The sequence below is a fragment of the Lissotriton helveticus genome, chromosome 6, assembly GCF_964261635.1.
Source record: "Lissotriton helveticus chromosome 6, aLisHel1.1, whole genome shotgun sequence".
Classification (NCBI taxonomy): domain Eukaryota; kingdom Metazoa; phylum Chordata; class Amphibia; order Caudata; family Salamandridae; genus Lissotriton; species Lissotriton helveticus.
In genome coordinates this window covers 2,093,429,239-2,093,441,662 of record NC_136067.1, presented here as the reverse complement: position 1 = coordinate 2,093,441,662, position 12,424 = coordinate 2,093,429,239, and the positions used below count along the sequence as shown (strand labels likewise).

General features: G+C 44.8%; 1 protein-coding gene across 9 annotated transcripts in view; it reads left to right on the top strand.

Moving 5' to 3' along the window:
* The window catches only part of LOC144764028 (uncharacterized), a 1,051,947-nt gene that overhangs the window by 499,914 nt on the left and 539,609 nt on the right, over positions 1 to 12,424 (top strand). For all 9 annotated transcript variants that reach the window (XM_078650166.1, XM_078650163.1, XM_078650164.1 and 6 more), the window contains one exon: positions 9,702 to 9,848. In XM_078650166.1, the coding sequence (XP_078506292.1) occupies positions 9,702 to 9,848 (147 nt within the window). The remainder of the gene's footprint in view (positions 1 to 9,701; positions 9,849 to 12,424) is intronic.

The window sequence follows — 12,424 nt, the reverse complement described above, 5'->3', positions numbered from 1 at the left end:
AATACAATGTTCAACCACACAATCTAAGAAAGAGCAGTTGCATTACATAACCTCTGTTTTCCGTTCAAATACTGTTACCCAGTCTTGTAGTCCAGTAAAGATCATATTCCCAGATAGTGAAGGGACCTTGTTAAATGCCAGATTCAAAGAAAACCATCAGTTGAACAAAAGAGAGAAAAGACCTACTATAACAGAGACGGCTAATAGCCACTTTGAACAAAATCCAAGGTATAACTCTGTTGCTTGTTGTGAAGTTGCCAAGTCTACCACTGTCCTTTTAGAGAAAGATCTGCAGTCTTCACAGGATATAAGTATTTCTAAGATTCTTGAATTACAACGAGAGAATAAAATGTTAAACACTCTGTTAAAATTATTTAACCCAGAGTTCAAGTGGGAATCTAAAACCCCTGTAGAAAACAACTTTTCCACCTCTATGTTAGCCTCCTTAGTAATGGAGAATGAAGCTTTGTGCTCTCTTTTGCGTTCCCCTCAGAGCTGATCCAGGGATTGTGTGACCAATACAGTGGCAGATCACTCAGAACCCATTAAAAAAACATAGTACCTTGTCTCGTAGTCAAGGTAATGAAAGTGTTTGTTTGAATTCTGTAATTTCTACCTCCTCTGATTTGTTGTATTGTAGTGACAAATTACATCTAGGTGCTACATCTGAGATGTTTCCTCCAGTTTTGGGGAATCCCAAATTCCAGGCAAGGCACAAAACATCTCTTTGCTTTCTTTTCCTGGTAGTGAGGTCAGTTCCACACTGGGGGTATCACACACACTGGCCATTGACATGCAGACAAAACCTGAACCAGTGCCCAACATAATCCCTGATGTGACAACATTCTCTAACTCAGTCTATGCTTTTGGTCTAACTTCTGCGACTGAAGCCAACCTCCTCACTGAGAAGGAACAAAATCCTGATCCCTTGTTTGCTCTCTCTCCTTCAAGCACGCCACATATTGAAAAGTCATGAAATATTACTCTATGCTTTGATGCATCTGTACCACCATGTAATGCAGAAGGAATTGTACAATTCTCCCATGTCCAAGAAGTCTCTGCCCTATTTCTTCTGACTAAGAGATGTAAAGTGCCAGAAAGTAAAGAAGTCTGATCAACAGAGACTCCAAAATAAGCAGTATTCTTAGCCATCCGGAACAAAGCACTTCAGTGTGTTTTAATGAGCCAAGGAACTGTGAAGATGTCATACTGACAACAGGGAATCCATTCCCAGACTTCAAAGTCATGTCACCCCCACAGATACAAAAAGCCAGCATAATCTCTTGCGCCTAGTGGGCTTTCTGCCACCCCGGGCGGGGGAGATCAGGGGACACTGGCCCCATCTGCCCCCCATACTGGAATTTCTCTGGGGGTTGTAGGTATTGTCATGCCCATTTTGGGCAGCCCGTCCCTACATGAATAAAAAAAGAATTGCTGGTTTCTAGCGGGCTTGCGGGCGGGGTGGGGGCATTGGCATGCCCGTTTTGGGAAGCCCCCACCACTGATTCAAATTGGCAAAAAAATCTCTGGCGTCTAGTGGGCTTTTTGCTCCTCCACAGTGGGGCAGATTGGGGGCTACAGCCCCCATCTGCCCGCCAGAGGAGACAGAAAGGCTGTAATTTTTACAGGGGTGTGGGGGCATTTACAGGCCTGTTTTGGGCAGCCCCACCCCTAATTGTAACTGCCCCAAAAAATCCCTGGTTTCCATTCGGCTTTCTGTCCCCCCCCCTTTCTGCCCAGATTTGGGACCCCAAAATCATCGCCTGATATTTTTCAAAGCTCACTTTTGAGAATGAGTTATATGCTTTTCAGGATGTAAAGGTTAAGTTGTTTTATCAAAGGGTTTTGGGTGCAGTAGCTAACTCCAGAGTTTTGGCATGAATTCCGTGCTTTTGTAGTTGTGGTTAGCAAATCTCTATAACCAACTACGTTAAACCCTTCTCATCTCATCCCAATTATAAAAACAGAAACCTCACATACCTTTAGTAAAACAACAAGTAACTCTTTCTTTACATGTTAAAATGCATATCGTCATTTCACAAAAGTAAAAATAAAATATAACTAGCAGTGAGAGAGGTAATGATTTTGGGGTCCTCCCTAACCTAGGGAGAGAACCTAGCGGATGCCTTGAACACAAAGAGCACATCATGCTGAACGTTTGGTGGTGGTCCCATCCTCCTGGACCACCCAAAGCACAGTTCTGTGCAAAAATACAATCCCAGCCAAAGGCCCTGCAAAGCATTATAGGACGAGATTCTAGAGTGCAGTGAATATTGTAGTATCCAATATCAAAATATTCCTCACGGGCAGCAGTTCTCCTGGCTCAGCTGAGAGCTAATACTACAATAATATTCACTGCACTCTAGAATCGTGCCCCATAATGCTTTGCTGGGCCTTTAGTTGGCCTTTAGTTGGCCCTATCCCTCCCCATTCTAGACATGCTGGTCCCACCCGGTTTCTCAATCATCCGCAAGGACAGGCCCCTACACAAAGTTGGGGGCATAGCAATTCTCCAGTATTAGGGTGTCTTTCATAGATTCACATGCCTGAATCATTCCCCGTCGTCGGAGTGGGAGTCCCACGGTATATAGAAAAGCAATAATATGCTATAATAACATTGGTAAAACCAGTAATTCCAAACCAGGAAGTAAAGTAGCCCAAGCTACAGTAGAAAAAACATCCACACTCATGACTATCCTAGTCATTTTGTATAGTCCAAACTACAGCCAATCAGGCGACAGCACCCACCAGAATGTTCTCCCCAGAGGCTCAGGCTCTCAGATTTTCTCGCACAGGAGTGTAGCTAATAACATCCTAGCCTAAAGAGCCTCTGAGGGGAGGTGGGCGGGTTGCATGTGAATCTATGAAAGACACCAATACTGGAGAACCACAGATTACAGGTAAGTAACTATTGTTCTTATCCACAAAAATGACCTCTCCTTCTCCGAAGCTCCCTCCTGCCTGTACAGTTCCTTTGAAGGCCTGTCGGTCAACATCAAATCTCACTGTCAGAGCTCACGTCAATGCCATCTCCTATACCACCCCCCAGGCAATTCCAACGAATTTAGAACTCAGCTGTCGGATCTCATCACCCAATCAGCACTTAACAGCGACAACAGTTTAATTCTAGGCAAACTCAACCTCAGATGGAACGAATCCAATAACCCGCTGATTCAATCTCTCAACACCCTTCTGCAAGACAACGATCTGATCCAACACTGCTCAGAGGAAACGCACTACAGAGGAGCGACCCTGGATGCCATCATTGCGAACAAAAATGCAATCTCGATTGATCACATCATCCCAGTGGACTGGTCAGACCACCACATCATTCTCTTTCATATTATTCAGCCGGCCCTATCCCTCCCACCCACCCAAGCCCCCCCTAAGTGGGTTAGGAACACTTCCAGAATCCCCCGTGACAAGCTAGAAGAAGGTCTCAGCACACTCCTCCCGTACACAACGAAGTCCCTCTCAACCTCGGATCTCACCTCGCTCTACCATTCCAACCTGGAGCTCGCCCTGGATCAACTGGCACCTCTGAAACAAAAAAAACCCAGAAGCATCCCCTCTAGGTCTTGGTTCTCGTCAGACATTAATGAGGAAAGAAGACATCTAAGATCCCTGGAAAGAACCTGGAGGACCAACCCCACCGCCCTCCATCGGGACCAACTCAAGACAGCTCGCAAAATCTATTATACCCACATCAAAATCAAAAAGTCATCCTTCTTCTGCTCCGCCCGTAGACAATGCAATAAATGGCCCCAAAGAACTCTTCTACATCATTAGGAACCAAACTTCCATCCCTAAGGCAGCCAACATAGTAGCATCCAAGACCTTGTGCGAAAACTTTGCAAGTTTTTTCAATGAAAAAATCACCAAAATTGATCGCTCATTCAGCACGAGTCCTACACCCAACCACAACCCCCCAGTAACCCCGTCTATCCACTGGTCATCCTTCCAGCCGATCAAGGAAGAAATGATAAGCAATCTTATCGCCGCCGCTAAACCCTCATCTCACTCCCTCGATCAACTACCCTTGAAACTGACAAAGGATTTGAAGCTCACTCTAGCCCCTATCTGGGCCGAGATCATCAACAGCTACTTGAACGAGGGCTTCATCCCCGACTGTCTCAAACTTGGTCAAGTCACACCACTTCAAAAAAAACCTGGCCTTGAACAACTTCCGCCCGGTCTCGAACCTTCCGTTCCTAGCCCAAATTCTTGAAAGATGCGTGCTTTCACAATTAACCCAACATCTTAAGAATTCTAATCTATTGGACCCTCACCAGTCAGGGTTCAGGAAGGGCTGCAGTACTGAAACCGCAAACCTAAATGTCCTAGATGATCTGCACATGTCACTCGACTCCAACCAATGTAGCCTTCTCATCCTCCTTGACCTCTCGGCCGCGTTTGACACTGTGGATTATACCCTCCTACTTAATGCCCTCTGAGAGAGAGCGGGCATCGAAAAGACAGTCTTAAAATGGTTCTCCTCTTTTCTTAACAACCGCACTCAAAAAATAAAGATCAACAGCTTCGAATCTGACCCCCTCCCCGTCAGCAGAGGGGTCCCTCAAGGGTCAGTACTCTCTCCACAACTCTTCAACATCTACATGGAACCCTTCACCTCACTTCTAAGGAACTCCAACATCCCCTTCCACCTTTACGCGGATGACACACAACTCTATTTGAAAACCACTTCGATAGCAGACATTCACAGACTAAATGCGACACTCATGGAGGTCCAACAGTGGCTCACAGCCAACCACCTCAAACTGAATGAAGAAAAAACTGAAGTTCTCCTATTTTCGAACAAAGATGAAAACCCACAAATAGTGGAATGGCTCAAAGCCTTAAATGCCCTCAATGTCTCTCTAACACCAACGAACTCCGCAAAATCCCTAGGAATCACTCTTGACTCCAAACTGGACATGAACAAACACATCTCTAAAACCGCCAAAAGCGCGTTCCTGAACCTGAAACTTCTATACAAAATGAAACCCTTCCTCCCCTCCAAAGACCTGAAACAGGCCACTCAGGCACTTGTGCTTTCCAGAATAGACTATGGCATCGCAGTGCTGACTGGAACTGCCAAGGCGCACCTGGGACCTCTCACCTCCACCCTCAACGCAGCAGCAAGAATGGTCACAGGAACAAAGAAATTTGACCACATCTCCCCAGCACTCAAAGAACTGAAATGGCTCCCGATTGACCAATGAGCCAACTTCCGCACAGCTTGCCTCACTCATAAAGCCCTGCATACAGGCAAACCGGAATACCTGGCTTCAAAACTCAAAAGGGCGGGTCAGTCCAGTAACCTCAGAATCTCCAACACACTACTACTCATCCCTCTGAAATCACAGAAACAAAAAACCTCAAATAAATCCTTTGCAGGGAATGCCCCAAGGATTTGGAACTCCATGCCCCCCATATCAGAATGACCGCCTCCTTCCCGCAATTCAAAATCGCTACTCAAAGCCCTCTTCCTTGAACACTCTGGTGCCTTAGGAGAACCCCACGCCTGACGGTGGAAGTCCGCTTTCTCTCTGAACCCAGAGCCGATCGATTCACTCCAGATCTCCGTCCCTTATTGCGCTCTAGTTACTGTCGCACAGACTCTATTTCCTGCTTGTTGTTTGTTTTCCTTTGCTGCATATCTGTATTTGCTGTGAAGCGCACTGATACCCCCGGGTCCAGCTAGCGCTATACAAAACTTCAATAAATAAAAATATCTTTGCTTGGGGTGGTCCCAGGAGGATGGGACCACCACCGAATCGTTCAGCCTGATATGCTCTTTGTGTTCAAGGCATCTGCTTGGTGTTCCCCCTAGATAAGAGGGGAACCCCAAAATCATCATCTTTCTCATTGCCTGATATTTTTCAAAGCTCACTTTTGTGAATTAGTTATATGCTTTCTACCATGTAAAGGTAAAGTTGTATTATCAAAGGATTGTGGGTGCAGTAACTAACTCCGCTACATGTAGTCTGAGTTTTTGCATGAATTCAGTGCTTTTAATGTAATGCGTAGTTAGCATATCTCCGCTAGCGGAGCAGAGTTCATTGCCTATGGTTAGTAAGTTATTGGATGGCAAATCCAGGTTGGTCTCAACCTTGTGTGGCCAGAATGCAGCCAGTGGAGAACGTGTCCAGATGTCCGGCATGGCGAGTAAGTGATCACTGCATGTACTGTGTGTGCTGTGTCCTTGTTGTCTATATGTTCCTAACTTATTTGGCATCTGACTTGATGGTTTTTTGGGACCGCCGTACACCTCTGGCCTTGTGTGCTTTATTGGGGCCAGTCTCCCTGGACCATTGTGATGTCACTGTGCCTATCTGTGGGATGGATCTGGGATTTTCTGTTTGTGTGTTTGCCTGACGGCTACGTTTTTCCTGACCTGTGACATGTCAATCAGTGGCCTTGGTTTAAGTATTTCTGAGTCAGGGTTGATGTGTATTTCACAACAGGTGAAGTTATTAATAAAGATGCAATCTTTGTTTTGATACCTAAATGTATTGTTATTCATATCAACATTGACTTTCTCAATATTAACACATCGCTCTTCTCCATGTGGTGATGGCGAGACGATGGTCCTGTATATGGGAGCCATGGTTGATTGGTATCAAGCGCTGTGCCTGGTTTTCCACGCAGTCAAGGAGATATGTTGATTTTATCAAGGTGCAGCAGTGGTGATACGCTGCACGAAGGGAGGCAAAGCACTGCTTCCGATGCGATGCGCCGATTAGTACTCCCCCAACTGGATAGATGCGCTGGGTCTGCCACCCACAGACAAGAGATGGGTCGAAATCTGGGTAGCAAGTATCTGGACCACTTAGTGAGCCAAACAAAGGAGCAGTAGTAGCAACTTTGATTTCCCTGAGTCTCAAACACCAGGAGGAAAGCCCTTGGAGAGCACTTTGAAGGAAGACAGAGCCCAGCTCTTCTTCAGCAAAATCAGGGATCAACAGGCAGCACGGCAACAAACAGAAAAGCAGACCTTTCATGTCAGCAGTCCAGTTTAGTCCTTTAAGCAGCACAGCAGCTCCTCTGGCAGAGTTTCAGATACAAGTATAGTAATGTCTGATTTGAGAGGGTCAGAGGCCCTTTACTCATACCCAAAAGGGCCTTTGATGTGAGGGGTGACTGCAAAGCAGCTCTCAGAAAATGCAGAGCCCCCCTTCTGTTCAGCCCTGTCTGACAGGGTGCCTAGTAGAAGCCAAATCAGCCCTTTGAGGACAGGGCCTTACTTCTTGAAGTGAATTGTTAGCCCCTCTATTCCACCTTGCCCGGGAAGGCCATCAGAATGCAGATGTATGTAGATGGGTACTCAGACACACCTATCCTTCTTGTGTTTATGGCTGTCTAGAGGGAATGCACAAAGTGTAGCTGTGACCCATCCCAGATGTCTATTTGAGACTGGCACAAGGAGCAGTAAATGCCAAGAAATGACCATTTTCCAAAAATAGCATTTCGAAAACAGTAATGTTAAATCCAACTTCACCAGTAAGGAGGATGTATCATCACCATTCCAAGGATATGAAACATGAAAAAACTACACCTCTCTAATCAGGAATTACGATATAAAGTGTATAAAGGAATTCCCAATGCTAACCTATGAGAGGGGTAGGCCTCAACTCAAAAATTAGTTGGGCTGTTTGTCATTACTAGGAGATGCAAAACATAACAATACATGTCCTGCCTTTTACCTACATTGCATTCTGCCCTTAGGGCTACCTAGAGCCTACATTAGGGATGACATATGCAATAAAACAGGAGTTTAAGGTTTGTAAAGTAGTTCTAAATGACAAGTCAAAGTGGCAGTAAACTGTATACACAGGTCTTGCAGTGACAGGCGTGAGACACGTTTGAAAGGCTACTCTTGGGTGTGGCACAATCTGTGGTGCAGCACACTAGTAGCATTTAATGCTTGTGTTTATGGTATACCACTTTACAAGGGACTTACAAGTAAATTAAATATGTCAATCAGGTAGACACCAATTACACACGTTTAGGGAAAAAACACATGCACTGCATCACTGATCACTTTACCAAAGCAGTGGTAAAATGCTCAGAGTCCTAAGGCTAACAAAAAGATGCAGCAAAACGTGGAGGAAAAATGCAAAAAGATTGGAGGAAGACAACCCTATGGATACCAGTTCTAACACACGCCCTCTGTTGTGACAGTAGAATTGTACTATTTTGGGACCGGTTGCGATTGCAAAACTTTGATACATACTTTAACATATCATGATCTGAACGAGATACTCCAAGCATGCCCCTTCCGAATAGCGATTTGTTATTGGTTACATTTTGCAATTTGCTGAAATGCTTATGTAGTAGTTTACATTCATCTATTGGGTATTTGTACCAATCAGAACAACTTTAGAATCATATCTTGGATTCAGAGGCACCTTAATCCTATACCTAACAAAGACTTGTACTGAACTTACAACTAAAATTAGGAGAGATGTTGAGAGCCTTTGGAAAGGAACTCGATTGGTTCAGTGTCAAAGCTGAAAGAAGAAACAGATTAAACATTTAAAGAAAGAGGCAGAAACACAGTGTGCTAAAAAGACAAGAATAAAGATTAGAGCAAGAAGTCTACTTTAGGTAGAGGCGAGAGCAGGGAAAAGAATCCGATCAGGAAGGGAGATACTTTCGCCAGAAAGACAGACGCAACACATCACCATGATCTCAGGAGCTGGAGATGAGAGGTTTTCAGTTTTGCATGAATATAAAATGAGCGTGATTCTGTATCCCTTCTGGAAAGTGGCAGCACGGGGGGGGGGTGGGGGGCTGCTCCAGAGAAGGGCTGAGCGATGCTTGATTGTGTTTTGCGTTTCTTCTAAACCACACCTAATGTTTTTCTGTTCGTAAATTTCTTCTGGCCTCTAATATTTTATGACAGAGTGTAAATATTCAAGTTGTGCAAGGAGGGTCACTTTGACAATTATGTGGGACATTAATTTTGGCTTCATACCCCTCTCTTACTGTACCTGTTTACACAAGACATTAATTATCAGAAGGCGAATATGAGAGGGAATACAAATAAAAATCATGTCTGGACTGTGTGGGACTAGAATCCTTGATACTTCCTCCACTGCACACAGCAGCGTACAGGCAAAAGGATTCACCTGCACTCTCTTCATAGATACTGAAGCATCATGCAGAAATATCTAACAGATTCATCTATGATGCTCGGGTCAGACGCGTAATCAACACGTCTATTCATTCTTTTGGTCTGGCTCTGAGGTTTTTTTAGTTTTCAATTACGTCATTGGGTGACATTAATCATTTTGCACTTTCAACAACTTTCCTTTATATTTTTTTCAGTCTGCTTTTTCGAAACAATCTCCTTTTGCAGGGTAACTTCTTCTGCGACACGTTCATTTGCAGCAAAAGCAAAATACTTTGCTTGGAAAATGACAAAAAGAAAACACGCAGGTTTTTCCTGCTTCAAATCCTATTCTAGTAAATTATTTCTCTGGCAATTTTTTTGACAAAAACACTGATTTTAATGTATTTTTGTTCCGCTGACAGAGAAGCTGCGTTTTTTGGGGATTATTATTACAATGTGACGCAACACATCATGTCAAACACCTATCATTTTAAAACACAAAATAGAGCAGCGTCACTCGATCGCCTGTGCAGCCATTAGTAAATATTTGCCACTGTGTTAATTGGAACTTTTTCTGTTACAGACAAAGCGGGCTTGTGTCCCCCAGAATACGATGCCATAAGCTGTACCTACCCTTTCGAGCCCAGCGACTGCCTAAGTGATGACGACTGTCCTGAAGAGAAAAAGTGCTGCGGGGCCTGCACAAAGAGGTGCACCAAGCCTTATCAAGGTATGTGGGTCATCTCCTGGTCTATTACATACCATAATATACTCGCATCTAAAAGTTCAGGAGTTCATAACTCACAGGTGAAACCAATCACATGGAAGATAAACCAACCATATGAATAAAAGCAAGCAAAGCCAGAAGCAAGATTGGGATTGTGCCTTATGATATATCAATTTGGTTTTATGCATTTAGCGGGTAGCTTTCTAACAGAAGCGTTGTACATAGCATCAAAAACACTACAATGGTACTTTGGCAATTTAGCCAAAAACATATAACTGGCTGGAGATGGAACTGGAGAAAGAGACTTAAAGTCTGACAGTGCATGCTAATTATATACATGCCCTTTAACATTATTCTGTGTTCCTCAGACAGGCAGGCCAAGGATGAGAAGACAGGCTGAAGGCTTGTTTGCGGGTGGTAGTTGTGAGCCAATGATGGGAGGTCTACCTGATGTTGGATTTGAGAACATACAACTTACACAACACAGAGATACCATAGGACTGGCCCAAGTGGCATAGGCCCCCTTTGTATATACCCTCGGCTGAGCCCGCCCCGAGGGGTGCATACTGCACACATCACCCTTTGTGTATATCCCAGGTGGGTCACAACAGGAGTTTACAGTCAATGTCAGTGTGAGCTAGGCAGGAGCTGAGCCTTAGACTGTCTTAACAGAATTTAGGTTTTTGTAAGCTCTTGTTTTAGGAAAACCCATCCCGCTTGGTGCAAGTAGGGTTGGGAAGATGTGGTAAAGTCTCTGACTTTGTCGAACAGGGAAATTAGCGCACGCAGAGAAGGACACAATTGCCCGCAGTCTGTACAGTGTCTAATCAATGCAATTGTTTAGTTCAGGGCATTGGATGGGTAGGAAGGAGGCTAAGGGGTCCATTAAGATTACGAGCGGACTTTTTCCGCCCGTCATCCTAGCGGGGATTGGGACCGCCCGCCATAAGGGCGGGGGTCCCGTGGGGGGCATTAGGATGTGCCCGCCACAGTGGCGGGCACATCCTGCATTTCTACCATTTTCGGCGGGCAGTACTCTCAGCACCGCCCGCCACAATGCTAGAAATGCATTTCAGCAGTTGCATAAACAAAAGCGGAAGGCACCGCGCGGTATTATGCAAATGTGGGGGGTACCACAGGTACCCCCCGTGTGCACCCCTCCTTCACTCTGGGGGCCCGCAGGGGGCCTCCAGAGTGAAGACCGCATGCCCATGCGAATATTGCTAATATGTCTGATAGACACCTCACTCTGGGGCCCCGCAGGGGACCTCCAGAGTGAAGACCGCATGCCCATGCTAATATGGCTAATATGTCCGATAGACACCGCCACCATATTATATCTTTCCGTCCGCCGAGGTCCCCCCCGCCATACTAATATGGCGGGGGGGGGAACGAATGAGGATTTTGGGCGGATTGCCCCGGCCAGGCTGGCGGTGGCGGGGGCAATCCGTCCAACATCCTAATGGGCCTCTAAGTGTGGATTCTGTTTTATTCAGTGCTTGCATTGTCGCTCAGTGGCTGCAGTTGACAGGAGCTGCATCCTCAGGTTAAAGGGAGTCAGGCTTTCCTAGTGGAAGGAGAGGTGGTAAGGGTGTCAAGAGGAAGAGAAATGGATCCAGGAATAGTGGCCAGAGTCATACATGGGGATAAGCAGCAGATCTTTTTATATTGGGAATTACATTAATCTTACAGTGCATTTCATTGCAGCAGGAATATAAAAACAATTTTCATTATATATTGTTCAGGGTAATAAATGTGTGAACTAACAGTTCAGACAACAAACATTCATCAGTAGTCCATCCTTAGATTCAATCTTTGAGCTGACACCAACGCTTCTCAAATCTTTTGCATAAACCAGTCTCTTGAGTTAAATTTCTTCAAGATCCAGTGTCTTCATTTTCTGTATCCATTCTTCAACTGTGGGGGCAGCTGTCCTTCTCCATGTTTGTGCTGTGAAAGATCTAGCCACTAATGAGGTGAAATACAGTGTCATGTTTATTTTAGACTCTTATACTAGGCTACCCCTTCATGCCCAACATGTTACACAGGGTCCTGGGCTACAACATATTGTCCTCTTGCCCGCAGCCATTTAAACACAGACTCCCAAAAGGGCATGATCTTTACACAGTCCCACAACATAGACTTCCAGATCCTATTCTCGTTGAAACATCTTGTGCAGGTAGATTGAATAAGATCTGGTAATGTGTCAATCTGATTCAAAGTTACGTACAGATCATGTACTGAAACATGCAGAATATGGCGGAGGTTAGAACTTAAAAGCAAATACATTATCATCTTCAATTGTCTTCCCTCATTCTTTCTTGGAAAACTGATAGCCTAGATCTGATTCCCAAGCTGCCTTGAATATATTGTGGTTTCCCACTTCCCAGGCTATGAATTTCCTCTAAGCTCTTGTTATGTAACCGGTACTAGGCGGGCGGCAGAATGTCTCCCTAAGGACTTCTGACCTCTCACTAACCTGTCTGCCTGAAAAATAATTTCTCAACTATAGGTAATTGAAGAAACTACTTTTGAAATTAATATTACATTTGTGTCTAACTTCTTCTAATATGAGGAAA